The sequence below is a fragment of the Dermacentor variabilis genome, chromosome 11 (assembly GCF_050947875.1).
Source record: "Dermacentor variabilis isolate Ectoservices chromosome 11, ASM5094787v1, whole genome shotgun sequence".
Lineage (NCBI taxonomy): Eukaryota > Metazoa > Arthropoda > Arachnida > Ixodida > Ixodidae > Dermacentor > Dermacentor variabilis.
The window spans coordinates 101961767-101986074 of record NC_134578.1 but is presented as its reverse complement, the minus strand read 5'-3'; the positions used below and the strand labels follow the sequence as shown (position 1 = coordinate 101986074).

Here is a 24308-nt window from a genome sequence, read left to right as displayed (position 1 = left end):
AGTCTAGACGGCGGGAAGGCGCCACGACGCAGGCGCTGCCCGCGCTGCTTCGTACGCGTCGTTTTAACGGTTCAAACCGCTCGGCTGAGCCGCGCCGCTTTCTGACGGCGTTTCTTCTCTGCTTTGTTCGTCGCTTTGAATTCTTTTGGTTTGTGTGTGCGCGCGACAATATCTGTAATGGCGCTAAGCAGCAGGGACTTGTTGAGTGTGCTGCGCAGCAGCTGCAACGAACGTTTTTGCGACTGTGGGCGGTACATTGTTGTCTGTTCATCGGACGACACAGCAGAGAACTCCAGCCGTTGCGACTATTGCAACCGCTGTCCAGGTGCCCATGGCCGAATTACGGGCTTGGGTAAGTGCCCTTTGTTTCAGAGCCGCATTTACGGCGTGCAATGTCTTCGTTGGCTTAATGCTTCTCAAATCGAGCGTGTGCGTTGCTTTCCAAAGCGGGCTTGTTTGAAGAGCTCTTCTTGTGAGTGCATTTCGCACATAGAGGAGGTTTACTCTGTTTATACGAGTGCATGACTGACCTAGCTCGCGACACATTGGGTCGATATACCTGCTTATCTGTGATATACTTCTTTAACCAAGTACTGCCTCAGGTGCCTGGTGTCATCGCGTGCGTTCTCTGAACAATATGGTGGTAATCCACACTTTTTTATACATTTCCTGTGTGCGCACGTGGTGGTGGTGTGCGAGATTTCGTGCAGAGATAAATGCGCACGCTTCCTCCGCACGACTGCAGTACTAGTGTTTTAAACCTGACTTCTAGAACTTAACGCGTAATTTCGCTGCTTCTGAATTGGTTTGTGCGCCGAGTACCATTGAAAATATGTGTGACACTACAGAACCATCGTCCATGCTTTATGCAGCACGTAAGCAAACGTGCTCGACTGAGTCTTCCGTGTAACATAGATGGCGTGCGTCGGACATGGATAGCCTGACAGAATTTCTCGTTATGCTGTGAAGAAATTCCATCGCGTGTTTAATTTTTTAATCTACCTAGGTGGTTCAGAACAAGGGAGTGGAATTGCCGCAGTACCACATCAGAGTCCTCAGCTTGGCAGCTCGAAAGATTACTGGGTTCAGCACACCTGATCATTTTAAACTTCTGTGAAAAAAAAAAACACCTTGAACTTATGTGAAACCACTGCCCCTCACCTGCCAGTATTGCCTGATTGCATGCGTCTGCGCTACTGGTGATGTCCATGCTTTTGTACATTCACGAATGCGCACGTTTTCAGTGTAGGGCTACTGCATTAGTATTAGTCGACCTGTTTTATAGAACTTTGCACGTATGTTCGCATCTTGTGTATTGATTTCTGTTCCGCAAGCTTTCAGCGCCACACTCCGGGCTCGTGTTCTTGTGGCTGTATACCGAACCGGTCTAGGCGCACTCCATTCTTTATGCAAAACAAAAGCAAGACCGCTCGACTGAGTTGTCAGTGCCGCATGAACGGTATGACCACGGTGGAAGAAGGAAGTTATGCGACAGTTGTGCAAGGTGCGGGCGGTTAGTGTGAATTAACGCGTTTACGTCATGGTGTGTCACTCTTCAAGTTGACATCACCAGCGAGTCCGGGGTTGAATCAGAGCGGCGGGAATAACATCAATATCTCTCCGGAACAAGTGCGTATTTCGGCTTAGGACAAGCGAAAAAAAAGAGAAAGCTATGAAAGCCTCAACATGACATTTTGGTAACGACAAAAATGTGTTATATTTTCCTCAGTAGCCCTTTAAGTGCCGCGCTCTCCACATAGCGTAGCCGTGCCGTCGTAGCAGGTCACTTCCTTCCACCGCGGCAGCGACTCTGGATAGCATGGCATAGTATAGCGCTTTGTTGTGAAATTACCCCGTTTTTACACGGTATTCTGAGAGCAAAATAATGGAATGGCCGAAGTACCCCAGCAGGGCCCACAGCCAGGTAGCCCGAAAGGTTAGTGGGGTGAACAGAAATGCAAATTTTGTAAAAGTTTTTTTTCTTAAAGCTCTACGCCTTAGTCGCCTATCACTTTGCATGTTTAGTGGTGCAGGTTTTGTAGTGTTTTCTGAACGTAAACGCACCATAGACACAGAATTTGTTTCTAGAGTGTTTCATTTGCTGTAACGATGTGTAGGACATTCGTACACATAGGTCACCATGTGCTATTCAAGAATGCTCGGTGCGTAACAAGTGAATGTTTGCTTCAGTATTTCTTGTTGGAAAACGCTGTGGGTGCATCTCGATGTCTCAGTGTTAGAAGAGCAGAGAAACACAGCCTTCTCTAATTCTCTACTGTAGGGAATGGAAGGTCACTGATTTATAAAATTATCAACTGTGAAAAGAATGCTTGCCTTCAGGTCAACTGTTAGTGAAGTGATTGAAATAATATTTTTATTGCTTTCCACCCTGACGGCACGAGGGGTATCAAAAGTTTGATTTTGCATTTAATATTATTGACAACTTTCGCTTCATCATACCCCCTTTTTCCAGCTCTGCATCGAAGTCGAACTCAAGTTTCAATGCAAGATTGGTGACCTGGAGGAAAAACTAAAAGCAGTAGCAGAAGTGTTCTCATGCAAGGAGCAACGTGAGTGCACATTCATCGACATTCGCAAGCATCTACAAGGCCATTTAAAGCGCGCACTCATTAACGAGGTTTGTGGGACAATTTTACATGTATCCATCAGTTGCTGTGGCAACATGTGCTTTGTCACGATTTAAAATTTATTTTCAGTTAATATATGAATGTTCTGAAATTAACGTAGCATTTTCTATGACTTTATTTCACACTGGTGAGCATTCTTTGCATGGTATTTTGATGCATGTTTGCTCATGTCTTTAATGTGACATTCCACAGACTGCTCTGTCTAATGAGCTGAATATCATGGTATTTCATGTGTATGTCTCCTTTGCACAAATTTGTGTTTATGCTGGAAGTGCTGATGAAATTATATGGATTCCAAGTGGAAACATAGAGCGAGCCCTCATGTTCTGCCTGCTTATCTACTATGTCAGAAACCTTGAGTGCCCTCCTGCATTCTCACGGACACTTGTGCTGCTGCAAAAAATTACCCTGCCGGACTCAAAAGTGTCTCGTGGACTGCTCACAAACCACCTGAATAATCTTCTAATATTCTTGAAAAAGAAGAATTTGTGTTAAGTTCAAGAAACAAATGTGCTAAGACAGGGTGCGTCCCAAGATGCTGAAGTATGTTCTGAACTGATGGCTTCAGTCTTTTTCTGAACTTCAGTGTCTTTGTTTCATTTGTTGCATTGAGTGTTGTCAAACTTAAAATGCCATTTGAGAGACAAATTGATCTCATCTTTGCTCGAGGTGATACGAGATGTTAGATTTCACTAAGGTATTTATGGTGCCGGTATATGTTGGTATACTCTTGGCGATTCGTGCTGCATTTACTAAACTGATACTCTAAAAACTGCAGGCGCATGCACCTGACATACATTTAGGTTAGCATAGTTGTTTAAAATCACGGCCATCTTCCATTTATTTTGTATTTGGCTACAAGCTTCGATGGTATTTGTGTTTTCTGTGCCTATAGCACCATTTTTGAGCTTTCAACATGTGGCTGCTTTAATGTCTCCTCAAAAATGTAATAGTCTATAGTCACAATATAACATTGCCTCTTTTTATGCCAGTTGTATGTTTACTGCGGCATTCATAAAGAAGTCAATCTGACTTATTACCTCTTTTTAAAGCGCGGCTTTTTATTGTGTGCATATTTTTGCATCATGATAGCAGTGTCTACTTTTATTTATATTGTGAGGGAGCAATCTGTTGCGGACTTTCTGGAAATTGTGATTTCATGTGAGAACTTTGCTTTATTACACGGCGCCGTCATCCTGGTTCTTCTTTTCGCGCTGCAAACAGTTATATAATATGAGCTCAGACTTATAGTGCATTATATGCAGCACTTATTGTGATAGATATTTGCTTACCTGTTCACTACATAAGAAATATGCTTTACAAATATAGTGCCTCGACCATATATGCATCACCTGTATAACGTAGGTTTTCTTTAATATTGCCCTGACTCAGGAACTCAGGCTACATTGTGTAATAGCAAGCGTCGTTGTGGGAAGTATGCATTGGTATTGGGGTTAAGGTACATTATGTATTCATGTCTGTCACCAGTGATATTAGAGGCGGTGAGCATTTTTGAATATCTTTGTCTTGTCTCTAGACCTCTCTTTTCGATGGGTATTATTCGTGCACGCCAAATCGCAGTCCACGGGAGTTCTGTATTCCGTGACCCTGACCAAACACCAAGGACATTTTAATAAGGGGTTTTACCAGAAGCATTGCGCCGTCCAAAGGTTACAGGTGCTCTAGCAAGTAACCTATGTTTTTCTGAAGGTGTTGTTGCTTCGTAAAGGTTACATTCCCCCCCAAAAAAGAATGTAACCGATATAAACAAAAAAGTAACCTTTTCATTTGTAACCTTTACCAAGGTTAAAAATGTAAAGATTGTACCGATGGGCTGCGCATTATTTTTTCTCAAACTGGCGTTCTCTACCGTGCACCTAAGTACACCGGCATTTTTGCATTTTGCCGACGTCGAAAGGCGGCTGCCGCCATTGGGTTCGAACCGCCAACCTCGAACAGTGCCATAGTCGCATAGTTACCAAGGTGGGTTCTGAAATTCGACGTTTATTTCAGGCATCTAGTGAAAGAAATATACATGCATTTGCATAGGAGAGCAGGGAAAAGGGAAAGCCGGACAAGGCGCGCGACGCGCCAAGACCCAAATTATCCCCCAAAATGACCCAATACTCAGTGTTACCATTGCACGAAAGCTATAAGGATGCGCAGAAAAAAAAGCGATAGCCACAAGCCACACGCAGGGCAGTAAAGTAACGCTTTTGTACATACATACACGTAAATAAGAGCTATTTCATTTACGCTACAGAAAGTATACTATTGAAAGTAAAGATATGGCAAAGTTAATGCGCGCAAATGACAACGAAATATTTATTTTCGCTGCTTACAAATGGCACAAAGTGTAAGAATAGAAACAGCTAATACTTTTTCACAACATGAAACAAGGTTTGTTTGCAATGGCAATAAATATGAATGAACCTTCCTTTGAAAACCCGGTATCCGCTGGATCTTCTCAATCAAGGTACCTACAAAAAATTTTGTGTTAAAAAATGCCGAACTTGATAGCTTAGTATTTGAGGGGCCCTAATAGGTGCATCGTCCTTGATTTCTACAATTATTATGGCGTGGGCTATGACAGTAGACTTCCGCAAGAGGGCTCTTAAAAAAAGGAAAAGCTTAAATTGTTAGGTTTTACTTGGTTGCGAATAACCGTCCTCAATATTTTTTTTCACGATGTTCGTAATGATTAGAACTTCATCATTTTATTTTTTAAACGGGCGGCGCATGAAACCTGTGTGATGCTTTTTCCATCAGTGGTATCGCTTTCTTTTGCAAGGCCTAAACTATATGCGAGTTTGCTTACTCTCTGTTTGAAACGCAGAGTAATAATTTGACGTGCCGCTGCGCTCGTAGTGTCTGTCACGTACACTCTAAGAAGAACACCGGGGAAAACGGGAGCAACTGGACAGTTACTCCTAAATAGGGCGCTTTCCTCCCACAAGGGACGAACTGCAGAGGTATGCGTGCGGTGTACAAATTTCGGAGGGTAAGTGTTTAGTCCCTCGTTAGAAAGAGAGCAACGGGAGGATGAACGGCCGCACTTACTCCCCGTGCACCTTGAGGAAGAAAGAGTGAGAGAGGAGGAAATTTGCTTTCACTACAACGCACCTCTTTACTAGAAGCAATAAATAAAACACTGCTTGTTCATTTCTTATATATATATATATATATATATATATATATATATATATATATATATATATATATATATATATATATATGAATTCCCAAATAACCACCGTTTCATAGACATGTATTATATTTATTATGCAATTGTACAGCAAAAAGAACGAGACGGTTATCAGAGAGATGATCTTTAACGAACACTGGAGGTGGACTAGGTTTGCAAAAAGCCCTACTACGTAAGCACACAAATACTTGATCCGTGTTCATAGCGTGATTCGAGATCGGGGCCCACTCTCGATCGATCGATCTGTGCCCGCTTTGTTTCCTTGCTTTCATTTTCACTTGCGCTGCAATCGAGTTATATCTGTCTGCTGTAACATTGTCTATATTTCATATCAAAAACCCTCCGAAATGCCCACTCGGCGGCTTTTTTTATGGCTCACATACGCCCCTGTGAAACAAGATATGCTACCCTCGCTCTACAAGTGACCGAGGCTTCTCGTGTTGTGTAATCATGTAGGCGATGCATGCCTTCGTGTCCGTCCTTATGTGTGTATGCCAAACGGACATGCACACATGACGAATAGGCATCGTCTCTGTAATTCCGGTTGCACAGGGCAAACACGCTATCCCTCTACTGGAAGCCTGCTGGCTCCCAACTTAATGAAACAGATGCCGTAAAGATCGAGGGTGGAAATGTCTGCCAGGTACAGGTTGGAAATGCCACAGAATCGGCAGCCTTGCAACTACATACGTTACTGTATTTTATCCGCTGCTACAGTCAGTGCACCCGCCGCGTTAACGCAGGCGTATACGTTGCGCTGCTGAAGTCACGCAGGTAAATCTCGGCGGCGGCCGCCGCCGCATTCCTACGGGGGCGGAATGCGAAAAATCTCGTCAACTTAGGTCTGCGTGCACGTTAAGAACTCCAGGTGGTCAAGATTATTCTGAAGTCACCCTCTACGATGTGCATCATAAATAAATGGTGTTTAATTTTGACACATTATCTCTCTTCGTTTTTTTATGCAGTCAGTCGTGCTGTTTTCAGCAGTATGCCCATTGACACCCAGCAGCCTGCAGAGGCGATGCCAGGAGAGAGGTGGACACGTGCTTCAATCACCCCCTCCCCTTCTCAATTAATCTGTGTACATGTAGCAGCCGCCTGGCCAGCCCTGCTGCCCCCCCTCTCTCTCTCTCCAAGGGAAGAAAAATTTCTAGATTCTTCCCAAGAACCTTCAGTATGACTTGATCCATCCAATAAAGAGCCAATACCAACTTCATGTGAACAGGAAATGCACGCGGAGCATTCAGGACATACAAAGCACACTTTTGCACATACTTACCTGTTCAAGTTTTTGTTTTCTTTACTGAAGGCCATACATGAATGGAACTGTTCCACTGAATCATATGGTCAGACTTCGAATTACCATTACTGTGCTTACCTTGCTGTTGTTTATTTTGTTGTTTCTTGATTTATTTTTCTTTGTATAGTCTGCTCTACTTGGGCTTTGAGTCTGCAGTATCTAATAAATAAACTACTCACAACAATCCATTTAACACTTGCATGCTTAGTAATGTGCAGTGACATACGCTCGCAAAGAACATAGATGCCAAAAATGTAATGTAGGTAGTGCTCTGGGACATTCCATGGCGATTTGATGAATACTAACTTTAACTTTCCAAGTAATGCATTCGAAATATATCAGGAGATTTACAATTAAAGACCTACAGCAATATCTTGGAGTATTGATCTAGGCCTAGCTTGCAAGATGCTCTGTACAGGCCCACACCCTGTTTCAGCATAGTGAGCATATATATTGATGAGACAGCTCGTTATAGTTGACCATGAAATATCTAGTGGGGGGTTTCGTTCAGCCCTCGCTGGATATCGCCACACTCCAAGCAACTTAACACACACTTGCCTTGGAGTATGGCGATATCGTGATTTCTTTCTATTTTATAGCAGTCAGCTGTTGGGTGAATTTTCCTCCTGATTTATGTGTCTCGTGTAAAACATGCCTGCCGCAATGCTTAAACAATAGACATGCTATTGCTAGATGAGAATTAGCAGAATATGACACCCTGAGGCACTGCATCTAGGAGCTCACACAGTAATAGTGAAGACAGCAGCCATTGTCATCTGATATACATTGCTCTTAACATGATTTTCCGTCGCCAAGGCCCAGTATGTCCAGGAAGTGTTTCTGATAGGGGTACTGGTCTTCTGTAGGCCACGTTATTTTGGTATGAACAGGTCAGTTAGACTTAACATAGAAGCAGCCATGCAAGTCATCATTAGGGCTAGCCATGTGAGAACCCTGGATCACCAATACATGACAGGTGCAAGAGTGAATGACTATGGAGACCAAAAGACCCTCTATTTACTGAAGTGCTGCTAAATTCACATACTGTTCACGGAACCAGATTTCCCTCTGTGCTTTTGTAGGCATCACATGAGTGCCCTGGATCCTACTTATCAATGCAGCAACACATTTCATGACCCAGACTAGGCATGAGCACTCAACAAGCAGGGGGAGGAAATGGCAGGATGTAGTGCAGTCATGTCCATCCAGAAGGTACAAGTCTCCAAGACATCCAAGAAGGGCTTCAAATGAAGCACTAGTTGAAGATGCGAGCAGCGTTCTCAGCATCACCACAAATCGACTAGTAAAGCTTGACCCCCAGAAAGTGTGGTCTGAGTAAACATTACTGTGAATGGAGCAGCAACCCCAAACAAAACGGTACATGAATGCTGCTCTCTTAGCACTATATGAGTGAATTAGTGGAGTCTTGCTCTATGTCAGCACTGTCGGCACGTAGTCCGGATGATTTACCAGCTTCGACGGCAGGTGTACGCTTGACAGAGGAAGGTTGCGACAAAGGTATTTTATAAACAAAACTTGCCTGTGAAATGCACCCGACAGATTCGAGAATGCTCTGCTGGCTGCCACAATGACCCGTCCGGGTTTGCATGCCTCGCTGCAGATATCCACAGAGCCATCTTTTCGTACATTTTTGCTGGTGGAAATCGGAAGAAGCTCACGTTTGCATTTCCATAGTAGTAATTCTTGCACCCGAAGGTGACACAATGAACTGGCGTGCTCGAAAAAAGAAAGAAAGGAGAAAAAGCGCAACTTCCACCTGTTTCATAGCAATACCGCCCGAAGCAGCCGCGTTGCTTTCCAACCAAGTCTAATTACGATAAACACCCCAAGGGGAACACATGCCGTGTCGGTTTGGCGCAAGCGCAGAAATAATTTTGTAATCGGTCAATTGTTGCTTATGAGGATAATGCCCTTTCATTGGGCAGGCATTCAGAAATGCCCTAGCCACTGAAACTTAAAAAGAAAAAGAAATACTTAATCTGTCCACTGTGTGTCAACACACTACAGAAACATCATTCCAACAGTATTGGAAATAACTGAAGTGCCATGGTTCCCGCTCTGCACTTTGACGAAGTTTCAAAGGAGCACAGCTCCCTGTTGACACACCGTGGGTCATGATTAGAGACCAGAACTTTAGGGAAAATGCCTATTTTTTCCTCACATCCTTATCTAACATATAAGCATCAACTATGGGTCTAGAAACATTAGCGGCATCTTTATAGTGCTTTTAAATGCCTCTTTCAATGAACGCGATTTTCGGAGCCTACAGATCCTTTTTACTTTCTGTCCTAGCCTTACTTTGTTTGTGATGTTATCACCCACTAGAGAACTTGGCTGAAGGCAACCGATTTTACTACATATACTTTGTCAGTGTAAAATCTGTTATTAATAGCTTTGTAGCAACGAGAACATCGTTGTGGGAAGGGCTCAAACTCCATTATACACTATGATACACTTAAAGGTGACTTAGTGCTCACTTCATATATTTAGCCGATATCATTGAGAAACTTGAATGCTTAGGTGCAATGTTGACCTGGAATGTGGGGCTCATTTACGATTTCCAAGAAAGGTTTGTCACCATCTGCAATGAACCTGTTGCCGATACACTAAGTTCGAAAGTTCAATCTGCCTCGTACAAAAAGCCTGGATTTTTGGTACCGAAGGGAATATGAAAGGTTCTGACCCGTGAACATTCCGGAACGCCATAGAGCATTGGATCATCGGAGATTCCAGTACCGTATCTGCTTGTACAATGATTGCACCCCTTAATTTTGTTGTCAAAATCAGATTTTTGTCCTTTGCCGCGTAATGATCACACCCCGAACTTGCCGCAGTGATATGTCGTGTGCCAAGTCTAGCTAATTATGATCGCGCTTAACATCTGTCGAATCCTACGCGAACGACTCTTCAAGACATACCATGTGGTCTGCATGCGCCAAACAGATTCTTAAGCAGATGCCCCATATCATTCCTTTCATTCCCCCCACCCCACTTTCTGCCCTTCCACGAAAAAGAATGCTACAGCCAAGCTTGCCTTGGCTTTATTATTTGTAGGCTCTGTAATGGCTGTGGTCAACAACAAAAGGCACCGTTTGATTCCTCTCATCTGTACTTCGTGGGCATGCAACAAATCGCGAGCGGCAACAATAATATCCACGTTTACACTGATACGTTAGAAGTTTACCCTATTCATAGGCTCACGCTTCTAACACAGCTAAGATATTTGCCCACCCTTGACGGAAACATGCTGCATTAGGATAGTAGTGAAGACACATGCTGCAGTTTTTGCAGCATGCCTGCCATGTGTTTCTATGTCACTGGCAGGTAAGCATGCCCATCTGTTTCTGTCCCCTCAAGGGGGACATGGCTATGTTATTGCCACAAACTTGCCCATATAAATGATATTATTCATTACTGATACGGAAGAAACTGTTTCAGTGCGCGAAATGTACTCGCAAGAAGAAAAAAAATCGTCTTAGACTTGCTTTGCTCAGCCGCCATTTTTTCTTGGTGTCGCACACTGCTACAGCGGCAGCCGGCTGTTTGTTGGCCTGTTGTGTTCCCACAGCAAATGTGGCGTGAAAACATTTTCGCAGAAAATTTAACTCGCTAATGATCGCACCCCTGAAATTGCGTGAATTTTTTTACACAGAAGTGTGATCATTATGCAAGTGAATACAGTATACAAATATGTGCCCCTAAGTATGGTGGGTGTTGAGCATTTCCTTTCTTTACGCAAACCAATACTCAGTGAAAAAAGGCACGGAAACCCAATAGCCTTGAGATCATGTTTGTTTGTCAACACTTTCACAACTTTTCTCGTGGTGTCTTAGGCACAGTAACTTTCAGATAAATCTTTTATCCTACGCAACTTAGCTAAATTTGTTTTGTCAAGAGAGTGATGTGAATTTCACTAAACAGGGATTTAGTGAGCTGTTTCTTAAAAAACGAATTTATCCTCAATTGCCCCGCAAATGCACTTATTGGTTACTATACATTTCAATAAGATGGTGCTCGGTGCATATATACGCTTAAAATGACAGCTTTAGTGCCTGTTCTAGGTGCCTAAACGAGCATTTTCTTTAATGCTAAACATTGGTTTCTAGTCACGATGCACAGAAATCAAGAGTTCAGTAAGTGCTGCTGCAGTGAACATGTTAAAAGGAGTGTAATGTAGTGTGCGTTTACATTTAGCATTTAATCTGAAATCTCTTTAAGACACTGTTTGGTGTACTGGGAACGGTCCAAGTCTGTCATAATTCCATTTGTTTGCGAATTATTGCTGCCTTTGCTCTCTTATTCTTTCCTACCAAACTCTCAATAGATAAACCTTGGGTCTGCTAGAAAGTGCCTTGCATGATTGTTTTTGTAGTGTATGATTTCTACCAGGTACCCAGGGAGATTATATACCGAGGCAGCACGGGCACTGACTACCAAGTTCCCTAACCTGGCTGATGCCACGGGGACCGGCCATGTGAGTGACATATTATTGGGAACTAATTTGTACTTTAAAGAGTACCTAATGAGTACCCACTTTAAAGGACGAACAGTGAAGCAAAATATATTATGACTTTTGAATGGCAATGAAAAGATAGGTCTGTGTTCAATTAGCTAGTCTAAATCAGCAAAGGCTGTTGCATACAAGTGATCGATACAACGTTCTATGGTGAAATGCTGCAACCCCCCCTCCCGTGATAGTAAAGATGCAAGCATAACTTTGCTGTTGTTATATTCATTGCACTTTGGTAAAAAAGCTGTTTGTTGTAATCTATTAACAACTGTATTTTTTTCATTCTTCAAATGTGTTTTTTGATGTAACTAAAGTTGCACTGTCTTCATGCCAAAAAGTGAACAGGTAGGTCACTGCACGGCGGCTTGAATAGTGATTTTGTATGTTCTAGCTTCGAAGTGTCCCCCTGCGCTACAAAAGGCTATCAGGGTGTCTAAAAATATGTACTTGTGGCTACAACAGCCTTTTGCTTCCTCATACTCGGTGACACATAGCACTAGTGTGTAGCCGCGTCTAATTTTGTTATTTCAGTTGTCAAGACGCTTGCATAGCAACTTACCAATACTATTGCATGCCAGAGGATGACCTCTGGCATGCAATACCATGCCATGCACCATGCCAGAGGATGACCTCTGGCATGGTGCAACCATGAGACACCTCGCTTCTCACATAGAATTTTAATTGAGGGAAAGTTGTGTGGTCCCTTTTATTGCAATTTTTTTCTGGTACTGAGTGATGTCTTGGAATGAGCAAACATTTCGAGCTTTCTTCAATGAGGTTGACAGTATGAATTGGTTCGATGTTTGCCTGCAGTTTCCTTTTAAAATCTTAATAAACCTTGTATATCAGAACAACAATAATTTGTTCCTGAGGGCTTGAGCTGTAATGGCGATTGCCTTGATAAACAAATTCGCTTCTTACGTCTTGCTAAGCACTCGTGCTACTATTCAATTTCTCACTTAAGCCAGCTTGCGATACTTAGAGAATTCGCCTATAACTTTTACAGGATTGTATTCATAAATACAACGATGCCCACAGGTTTAAGTATTTTGTTCTTCAAAGTTTACCCATAGTGATTTTTATTTGACTATGGGAATGGGCATTAAATAAAATAAGCCTTCATGTGCATTAAAAAGAAATTTTCTACAAAAAGTCAGTTGTCATTTTAAGCCATGTTATGGCTTATTTGGAGTCCTCCGCTTAACTTATCTAGCTTAAGTGTAAGAGTTTTTCTTTAGCCTGCTGTGTGTGCTCATTAAATGGGTGCAGTGTACTTGAAGTGTATGTGGTGGGTGCATGGCTGTTCCATTTGTAACCATGTATGATCTTGCTATCTTAAAAATTAGGCTACAACACAGTGGTTTTGCGATAAGCTAAGCTATAGCCATATCTACCTGTTGCACCAGTTTCACTTCGTTGGAACGGGGATGTAAAAACACTAGTTTAGTGGCCATTGGCTTCACATTAAAGAACTCCATGTGGTCAAAATCAGTCCAAAGCTCCCCTCCCCCCTTTCCCAGTACGCCACAACTAAATGTCTTGGAACATTAAACAGTGCAATTCAGTAGTCATGTCTGCACCATAGAAACAGTCAGGAAAATCAAAACTTACTTATGGTGGATAATTACATTGACAACCCACTTGTTGGCAAGGAATTGGGAGTTCTCAGCCATGAAAAGCATGTATATTTGGTTGAAGACTGACGTATGTTGCCCTGTTGCAGCAGTGTGGAGGAGACCACAGTTCTCAGCATTATTAGGAGGCTTTCCTAACATGTCATGATTACCGAGTCATTCACTTCTGGTACGGAAAAGCACAGCTGTGGTCTCCTAAGCTTATGTAGAAATTTGCTGAGCAATACAAATTATAAGTAACATCTTTTACCACAACATAAGCATGTGTTGATGCAGTAAACGTGTGTCATTAAATGATTGTACATTCTGATATTTGCACATTCTTTCCTGTCCCATGGAATATAAAACAAGCTTTCATGTAATGGCTTAAATTATTGTGTACATAAGCCACCTGTTGACAATAAGCTTATGCGCACCGTTGCATTCATTCTTCCATCATAACCTTCATGGTTCATATAAGCATTCGCCACACAATTTTCATATTCTGGCATAGCCAGGATATCTGCAAGCAATATTTCACTCATTAGGAACTGACTTCATAGCAGTTAAGGTGTCTGAAGTTCTAATTGCATTGACGAGCCCATTAAGTAAATTTGCGTGAGATCATATAAAAGAAAAAGAAAGTAGGTGGGAGGGGGTCAATTTCTTTTTTTCTTCTTGCTTCTTAGTGACGAGGGCAGTGGTTGTTTTTTAAAAATGGAACAAGCCTCCTAAGCCGTGTTCATTAAGTGATCTAATTTTCAATCCAAAGATGACAGCAGCGCCTGCGCTTTGAGTGGTGGCACTCGTGCCTTATACTACTTGCTGCAGGCCAATAGTTTCTTGTGTGATATGATGGAAAGTCACAGAATTGCAGTTGCCTATTTAAATAACACATCTATTAACTCTCTCTGGTGCCTTACAGGATTCATGGCGAGAACCTTTGAGGTACAAAGCAAAATATGAAAGAAAGAAAGTCAGAACACTGACAAAAGAAGATACTGAAAATTTGCAGCCAAGAAAGAGGGCTGCAGTGGAGGAATGTGCTGCCCCTGTACGGTGTGAAAGACCATCTACGGTACGTATTTCAAATTTAGTGTAACCTTGCAGGCAGCAAGCCTGCTTTTGCCACCTGGCCAACAAAATTGATGTTTGCTTTCAGGCAACTGCCATGGCCGAAGGTGAAAATGCGGAGTCAATTGCCTTTCACATTTCGGTCACGGCGAAAGAATCTTTAAAGGCCAGGCCAGACATGGCCTACATTGAAGATTTTATGAATAGGACGTTGGCCACCAGAAGAGAATGGGTGGTGAAAGAGAGCCCATCTGTTGCGGAGATGCATCTGTTGCGGAGAGCTCCATTGTAAGTTTCTCAATGAATACATCTTTGAATCAAAAATGACAGAAAAATTTCCAGAGTAACTGATTGCTACGCTGCTTTGCTCACGACGATCCATTTTTGAGATCCTCATTTTGCATAATACTCATGCATGCATTCTAAGTTTATTATTTCATCATGCTTTCTTAATCCTCGTTCTGCACTTTAGGTGACACAAACTATTGAATAGTTATATTGCTGACTGTTTGAAATGTACACCTTAAGCTCCCATGATGCATATAATGGCTTCAATCACAATACAGCAAACTTAACCCTGCAATGCCAAGCACGGTTTGTGTGGTGCGTTGAATTACCAATCCTAAACATGTGGCATTTGATGCATACAGTAAGTAAATTACAGGGATTGTACTAAACCTTACCACCTGTACTTGTTCATGCATTCTAGTGCACTGAGTATAAGTAAAGCCTTTTAAATTGTTTCCATGTCGGGAATTTTATTTATCACGTGTGAGTTGTACAGTGGTATTATAGGGTTAACCACTGCAGCCTTCTCAAGGTAATACCCTTGTCACATGAGCACCCGCAAACTACTTTTAACTCCATTGTCTTTATCTCGAGGGAGATGCACTGGATATCTCACCATTGCCGTTCCGATAGGGGAGTTTAATGAAGCTTTTAGTCTAGAGATATCGGCAATCTCCCTCTGCGGCTCGAAGTAGTTTTCAGATGCCAATACTTGTAACACTGAGAATTCAATTATTGTTTGCATTACAATTAATTCATCTTAAAACTTTTTGTGTGCAAACAAACAGGGACCAAGAATAGGAGCAACACAAGGACGAGCGCTTGTCCTTGTGTTGCTCCTATTCTTCGTCCCTGTTTGTTTGTACACAAAAAATTTTAAGATGAATCTGTTCCAACTAGGTCAACTTGCAGTCATGTTACAATTAATGTTGCGTGTGTTTAAAATGTTTACATAGAACTATATAAAAGTTAAAGCCCAATTCAGCAAAAGTTGTTCTTGCTGCTGCACAATACTCTCGGCCTAGGTGACTTAGCGTCGCTTTTGTAAAATTCATGTAAGCATTATCCGGTTGGGCTGAACAAGCATCGAGTTGGGCTCAGTCAGCCCGACTGCATGGGGTAGCTTGATCCAGCCCAACTTGTTTGCAGCATTCATGTACATGCAGCCTGCACTGAGACTTGCACGGGAACACTGGCATTGCAATTTAAGTGCCGGCAGCGGGAACAGCATTAGGACGTGGCCAAGACAAGCACTGTGCAGTACAACCTTGTAGCATCGATAAGACCCACGAAATAGAGCTGTTGGCAGATGGCATCGGGAACCAGAAACCCAGTTCAAACGCATTGATGTTTCGGCTCGACGCTGTGTACGGTCGTTGCCGAGGCTTGTCAGAAGAGAGTTCATCTAGAAGTAGTCCTGTTGGGCTCGATCCACCCGATTTCTGACTTGACTTGCTTGTGTCAAGTTCGTGTAAAGATAGCCTCTGTCATGCTAGTTGCGCAGTGGTTGGCGTGGTCCCTAAGGACTGACACCGGCACAGTAGACAAAATAAAAGGAGCGCTCACAAGGTCATCGTGTACAATATGTTTGGTTTAATGTACTTTGCAGCAGTTCGGGTAGCAGAATGCAGGGCCTACTTGTCTAGCCTCCAAGGAAAACGCACAAGCACAGGGTGGTTAGCATCGCTGTAAGCACTGCTATGTTTAGCGAGTGCATTTTGATTTTGAACGAGGTGTATGTTTTTCACCTCAATATATTGAATAATGTTTTTATAGAATGAGAGTTAACTATAATAGCTACGAGCATGATTAGAAATTACATTCTTGTACTTGTAGAAAAACCAAACACCACTGAATGCGCCTCTGGCGGCTTCATTTAAAAACTCGTTGTTTCCTGTATGACATGGCCACAACTTCCTTGAGGCCGAACTCCCTTGGGAAGTTTCGTGCTCCCTTATCCTAAAGGAGTTTGTGGGTGCCTTGCGTGATGCAGGTATAAAGCTGCCTTGGTCTGTTAGCCTTCATTTGCACATGAGTGCCTGCTTCTGGCAGAGAGCTGTAGTAATGAAATAATTTCTTCCTCGTGAACCCAAGAAAAGCAATGAAACTTTTAAAAAGGAGAAATAGAGAAAAAGCTCCTTGATGCACCAATGAATGAAATAGCTGTAGTACAGATAGATGGAAAGAACAGAATATAGAGATCAAGTAAAAAAAGGTTTTGGGGGAACGCAAGACATTTTACCTGGAAAAATGAAAACATGTAAATCCAGGTTAGGGATCTTGCATCTAGATGTTTCACTCTGAAAGTATAAATCCCTTGTAAGCGATCTTGTGCAAGGTGGCGACAAGCAACGTGATCGAGATGGCTGTCGTGTCTACTTGAACCCCACGTGAGCACTGACTTTGAGGGATGTTTCCCTGGTGTTGCTAGTATGAGGGCAGCAAATATGTACAAAGACTGGCATGACGCATGGTGTAATAATTTAAGCTGATTTGTTTTGCTGTGCAGAGCAGTTTAAAATATTTGGGGAGGTGTTGCAGTAAGCTTTGTATCATTGCATGTATAAAAATTCGGTCTTTTGCTTGTTCCAAGCGAGAACTGATAGTATGTCACGGATGTACATTCTGTTCGGCTTTACGCTATTGGCTAGTCGCTCATAGCACTACTGGGTGACGAGCTATGAATTCTAAATTTCCTGTTGAATTTTCAGAACCAAGCAACAAGAATGAGTAATCTCTTTGCACGGCAGCTCATTTCGTCGCTTGTTGCAGCCGTACACAGAATCGCTTGGCAGGGCTATTAGAAGGACATGTCCTGCTGTATTTTTAGTGTGTGAATGTGTAGATTGTAACCCTTGCATTTAATTTTTTATTTACTCTTTTCCAAAGTAGAAGTCGTATTTAAATGACGCTCTCTTGGTCCCTTTGTAATCCAGAGAAAGGGTTGGTGTTATAAAAGATTGGCAATAAATATGAAGATTTAGACAGTGTAACAGCATTCCATTCTATAGCAAAAAATGACAAGAATGTTACAAGGAAGTATAGATGGAGCCCGATCAAATATGTTGGTTAGCAGTTTCATCTCACATCTATGGCATTGTGGTGCTAACCGGAAATGTGGCACTGATATGTCCCACATTGATAAAAAGGTTTAGTTACCATGAATTACTTGCATGTACACTATAACAAGGTCTGAGGGTGGTGTTTAAAAGCCTTTTTACAGATACTTGAGACCCAGCCTCTTTATCTGAATTTTTGTATTTGGCGCATAACAACTCTGACCACATAGGTATGTGAGCACATCTGCAACTCCCTTATCCATCTTAGTAAAATCATCAATCTGACTACATATCTTGCAGAGGTGCTGCCCTGTGCGATATTGTATGGTAGATGAAGCATGACTACGGAGCTCAATGTCATTAAAGTGCTTTATGAATTTTTTATAGGTGCAGCTGGAATTCAGGCTCTTAACAATCACTGCCATAATGCCAAAGCTGGAGCAAGTGCTGCAACCTGTTGCCGAAAAAATAATCAAGACAGCCAGGAAAAAGCGGCACACAGAAAATATTTTTGAAGAATTTGACACCTTAATAAATGCTACCACTGAAGATGCTGCGGGAGGTAATTTTTATTATCACTAAACCAACATTAGGGCTTCAGTTTGTGTTTACTTTCTGGCGTTGCCATCCCTCTGATTTTACATCTGGATAATTGGATGCTGTATAACAGAATTTATTGGGCAAGTTTTGTTTCCACCATTCTATTATGGTGGTGTATGTAAGAACATGCATTTCCTTTGGCATTCTCTTAGCGAAAAAGCTTGCAATGGCTGCAAACACACACCAAAGAATGAAAAAAATGGTCTCAATCACTTCAGTCTCGTGCTTGCCTTGAACTGCAAAGCCTTCGGTGCAAAAGGAAAGCTATCAGTGGCCATTTCACAGGACCATTAAATGACAGCTGTACTCTCCTTTTAACAGTACTCTGCTGCAGTTCTTCTCTTTTAAGTCACCTTGGCCGTGTTTAGTACTCTGTCAGTTATGCCTGATGACACTTTGAACAGTATGTTGGGCGGCACATGACCTACTTGCTTTGAGTGTTGTCTGATGATAACCTGACGGTTGATGCAATTTCCTTTTAGTGCAAAGCATTATGTGGAAAGTAGGTAGAAAAATTTTATGTGAAGCCAGACAACCCCTTTGATACTACAAGATGAGAATGCACAGTTAAAGCCCATTGAATGCGCGCTTGATAGCTACCATCCAGAGTACAGTAACAAAGGACCCATTGTCCACGATAACAATAGGCGTGCCTGTGCAAAATATTCTAGAAGCCTGTCCGCCTTTGCGATTTCCCATACGCCATAAGTGGAAAGGACACCCGTGTACTTAGATTTGGGTGCAAACCTGAGAATAAAACATTGAAGCAGGCAAGAGTGGGTGTCACAATGTTTCCTGAACTTGTTCTTGAGTTTCCACATTATTTTGGTGCATTACAGTTTTGGGGCAATAGCAGGGATGAATATTCGTGCGCAATTTTTTCACATCTGAAAATATTAAAGTGGGACCCGACCGCGTCATTTCAAGATGCAGTAAAATTTGAGCTATGTCTCGTATTGCTATCGCACGTGTGGATTGGTCCTGCCGCTTTCACTGCAGTGAGCTGCAGAAATTTGTTCACATGTATGGTCATAAGTCCATGTATACTTTCTCACTTCACATGTTGTGTCAGGAGCAGGTCCGTGGGGGGCTGTGGCAGTGAATATTGCTTGGCTGGGTGTAGTTACCGTGACTGCCCCACAAAACATCATGAGTTGTGGGCTTTGAAAGGCCTCTATATGCTGACTACAGTGAATAGTGGCTAAAACAAGGCTTTCAAACTGAAGCAAGCAGCATTCACTTTTAGTTCAACTCTATCTGCTTTTTGAGACAGTGTAATTCATGTCTCTTTCAGAGCTGACGCTCAATGCTGCTCTTTGTGTGCTCCCTACACTGGTGAAAGAGAGAGTTGATGCATTGACCTGCCATTCTGTAAGTCCATCACCATATAATTCATAGCTTGTAGATTGCTGGCCATATGAACTGTAATTATGAGGATGCTCGCTGTATTACATTTTTACAATCTCTTTCCAATGTAAGTTATCGAAAAGCATTCAACGGTACATCCATGTCCAGGATGAGTTTTAAAAATGTACAGTGCACAGGTTACCTAGTTTGTAAAATGCTAGCATGAAGCATGAAATATTGCCTGAAAACAGAAAATCTCTAGCTTTTCACAGGGTTTCATAAACAAGACAGTCGCTAACCTGTGGATAAGTTTGTGGCGTTCTTGCGAGCAGTGTTTAAATTGAGCAAGTTCCCTCCAATGTGACAAAAATTAAGCTGTTGACTATTGTCGATATACAGTATGCAGATTATGTTTCAAGTGTATTTAAGGGGACACGCTGCTCAAAACAATTTTTAAATATTTGTAGTAGAGATATGAAAATTCATCTACTTATAGGGCATTACACGCATATTTCGAATATGTCCGTAGTTTTTTGTGTAGCCGCTATAGTTGAGTTATGTCCTACACAGTGGCAAAGTAGTATCACATTGTGAGGACATATATTGTGTAATAAATTTTTGCTAGAAACGTTGTGCTGTAGCTTATTTAACTCTTCGAAGACTGCTAAGTGCCAATATATATTCAGACAGCATCTACAATTAGTGCAACTATGGAAAAAATTCGGACATTTCAACTGACTTTTTCCACAATCACATGAAAATAACCTTGTGCACTTCTAATTGTCTTATACTAGCGAAATTTGGCAAACACACTGTTGAGGATATGTACAGTGCTCATATTTAATTGAAATTGCAATATCTTCCTGCATTAGTTGCAAAAGTACAAGGTTATGTTTCACAGAAGGGTATTGGTTTGGGCTAGTTTGTTTTTCATTTTCAATTCGGTGGTACGGTGCGAAGCGGGACGGAGAACAGGAAAAACCGAGGACAAGTGCTCACTGCCAACTGAAATTGCCTGCTGCAAGGTGTTAATAGAAAAAAAAAAACACATGGAAAACGACACAAATATATATATGTAAAAAATAACGATGAAAACAATCAAGAAGTAAAACATGAAGATGCCATCACTGCTCACTGCACGCGCTGCCATGTCCAGGAATACCAACTCGCTTCGTGATAAGGCCAGGGATGGCTTGCTTATGCCCGGGCATTCTTCACGTGTCATGCTAGCCAATTCAACGATGATGCACATTCGTTCATCCCTGTGTGTGTGAAGATTGCTTCTGTTTTTCAAACGGAGACGTGCAACCACATGCGCTACAATGCAGGGCTAAGAAACCTTCCTTTCCATTCATAAGATTATGTGCATGTTCACGCGGACGATCTTTCAGGTACCTGCCTGCCTGACCTAGGTAGAATGCGCCGCATTTCAAGGGGATTCTGTACACAAGCCTCTGCACACATTCCACGTAATGGTTGCGAACTTCACACTGGGCTTCGTTTATTGATAGGGGTGCTTTTTCTTGATGACGACTAAAGCTTGTGTGGGGCAGAAAACAACGCGTCCACCAACCCGCCCACCGATATTTAAAGACACCCGCCGTGGTTGCTCAGTGGCTATGGTGTTGGGCTGCTGAGCACGAGGTCGCGGGATCGAATCCCGGCCATGGCGGCCGCATTTCGATGGGGGCGAAATGCGAAAACACCCGTGTGCTTAGATTTAGGTGCACGTTAAAGAACCCCGGGTGGTCAAAATTTCCGGAGTCCTCCACTACGGCGTGCCTCATAATCAGAAAGTGGTTTTGGCACGTAAAACCCCAAATATTATTATTATATTTAAAGACGATGGCCGATTTGATGCTTGTATGTAATCACCGCAAACTCACGGTCCTTTTCTTTGGACTGCTGTTCCGTGGCCATGGCTTCACTCTTAGGTTTTCTTTTTCTGCGGATTTCCTCAGCAGCTGAGACGCGTAATCCATCAGGATAACCCGATGCTTTCAGGCGTGTAACTTGCACTTGAAAAGTGCCATTTAAGTTTGTGGGGGCAGGGCCAGTCTAAAGCGTTCGAGAAGCAGCCCTGAACAATAGCCCTCCCCTCTTTACTAGTTTACCGTGTGCTGATAAGAGGGGCAGGAGTGGTTTGTGTACACAGGGTTCATATGTCCAGCAAACATGATCATTAGAGAACACGGGCTTGAGGTCAAGGAAGACGATACCCTCCGTTTCCTCGACCTCAAGCTCGTGTTCTCTAATGATCATGTTTGCTGGACATATGGACCCTGTGCGCTCGAACCACTCCTGCCCTTCTTATCAGCACACGGTAAACTAGTAAAGAGGGCTATTGTTGAAGCCTGCTTCTCTAAGGTTGGTCCCGCCGCCACAGCCTAAATGGCAGTTTTCAAGCACAAGTTACACGCCTGAAAGCTTCGGGCTATCCTGACGGATTACTCGTCTCTGTAGCTGAGGCAATCCGCAGAAAAAGAAAACTAAGAATGAAGCCATGGCCGCGGAACAGCAGTCCAAAGAAAAGGACCGTAAGGTTGCGGCGATTACATACAAGCATCAAATCGGCCATCGTCTTTAAACATCGGTGCGCGGGTTGGCGGATGCGTTGTTTTCTGCCCCACACAACCTTTAGTCGTCATCAAGAAAAAGCACCCCTATCAAGAAACAAAGCACTGTGTGAAGTTCGAAACCGTTACGTGGATTGTGTGCAGAGGGTTGTGTACAGAATCCCCTTGAAATGCGGCGCATGCTACCTAGGTCAGGCAGGCAGGTACCTCAAAGATTGTCTGCGTGAACATGCAAATAATGTTATGCATGGAAAGGAAGGTTTTTTAGCCCTGCATTGTAGCGCATGCGGTTGCACCTCTACGAAAAAACAGAAGCAATATTCACATACAGAGATGATTGAATGCGCATCATCATTGAATCGGCTAGCATGGCACATGAATAATGCCTGTGCGTAAGCAAGCCCTCGCTGGCCTTATCATGAAGCGAGTTGGCATTCTTAGACAAGGCCTGCCCGTACAGTGAGCACTGATGGCATCTTTATAACATTTTACTTCGCGATTGTTTTCTTCTGTATTGTTTGTTTTTTACACACACACACACACACACACACACACACACACACACACACATATATATATATATATATATATATATATATATATATATATATATATATATATATATATATATATATGTTGTTTACCTCTTTTTTCTACATTACACCTTGCAACAGGCAATAAAATTTCAGGTGGCAGTAATCGCTTGTCCTCATTCTTTCTTGTGTCCCCTGTCCCCCTTCGCACCACAGAATCTAAGTTCTGTTTCAGGGAACTGAGGAAAAAAAGTTACTTGAAATGTTCAAATCTTTTTGCATAGTTCTAGTAATTGCACATGCTGTTTGGCTAGATATCGGCACTTTGATATCTACAAAGAGCTAAAGAAGCTACAGCACGATGTTTTTTGCGAAAATTTAATACGTAAAGAAGTACTAACAAAGGTGAGTATATTTTGCCATGGTACATCACATAGCTCATAAAAAATGACAGCTACACCAGAAGTAATGACTTATTTGAAATCTGCATAGCGAACTCTTATCATTGGCTGAACTTTGAAACCTCTAGTACAAGTAATGAAAAAAAGTTCTTTGGAGGAGCGTCTCCCCTTAATTGTGGGTGCGTTGCAAAGCATTAGGTTTGAGACTGGTTTGAACGCCCCACGGCTCTTCCTTCCAGATAGTCTGTTGCTGCTTGTAGCAGCTGCTCTAATAACGAAGCAGCAAGCCTTGTATTACAATCATTGTATTTAAATATGCGTTCTTTCTTGCAGTACCCTGCCAAGGTACATTATGTGCCTACAGTGACATTTCTTGGGAGCTTGTTGACTGCGCAAAAATTTACCGTGCGTCTGGAGGGCATTTCCATTCAAGAAAATATCCTGTTGACAGCCATTGCGACCCAAATGACCCTGTACTGGGTGCTAAACATTGTTTTCCACAAGAAAGCGCAAAGAACTTTTCATCTTTTGTGTGAACTACTGGGAGTTCCAAGTGGTTTACGGGCTACACCACTCGTCCGTGTAGCTCACACACTTTTGAGCCAGTGAGCCTCTCATGCCAATGCCAGATTTCTATAAGTGGTCATAGTCATACTAGTCATAATAAAGTATTTTGGCACTTTTTGGACTGTCTTTGCACAACTGGATGTTATTACTGCTCTCTCCATTACACAACCTGATGAAAAATCAATCAAGCAGTTTGAATGGGGGCCGTCACGATCCTTGAAACATTTTTTCGGTTGCCACTTCGGAGATCTGGTGGTCGCTTGGGGAGCACTCGAAGCAAGCAACCATTGCTTCCTTAGCAAGCATTGTAAAATATATACTGTTGCCTCTTTGAAAGGCATCAGGGAAAAGCAGCTATTGCTCTCTAGGGAAGTGTTGGGAAAGGGTAATTGTTGATCCTGTGAGGAGTATTCGCAAAGAGTAACCGTTGCTCCCTTGAAGAGTATCGGAAGAGAGCATCCGTTGCTCCCTTGAAGAGTATCGGGAGAGGGCAACCGTTGCTCCCTTGAAGAGTACCGGGAGAGGGCGACCGTTGCTCCCTTGAAGAGTATAAGGAGAGGGCAACC

At 42.5% G+C, this 24308-nt stretch overlaps 1 protein-coding gene across 2 annotated transcripts; it reads left to right on the top strand.

Moving 5' to 3' along the window:
- The first annotated feature begins 16 nt into the window (after positions 1-16).
- LOC142563952 (uncharacterized) lies at positions 17-23849 on the top strand. 2 transcript variants are annotated; one of them, XM_075674706.1, is made up of 8 exons: positions 17-352; positions 2474-2638; positions 11547-11648; positions 14223-14375; positions 14460-14659; positions 18106-18280; positions 19613-19689; positions 23509-23849. In XM_075674706.1, exons 1-6 carry the CDS (start codon positions 332-334, stop codon positions 18128-18130), a joined length of 666 nt encoding a protein of 221 aa, XP_075530821.1. In that variant the 5' UTR covers positions 17-331; the 3' UTR covers positions 18131-18280; positions 19613-19689; positions 23509-23849. The 2 variants fall into 2 exon arrangements, with proteins under 2 accessions (XP_075530821.1, XP_075530819.1); XM_075674704.1 differs by lacking the exon at positions 17-352 and adding an exon at positions 1789-1936.
- Positions 23850-24308: the final 459 nt, after the last annotated feature.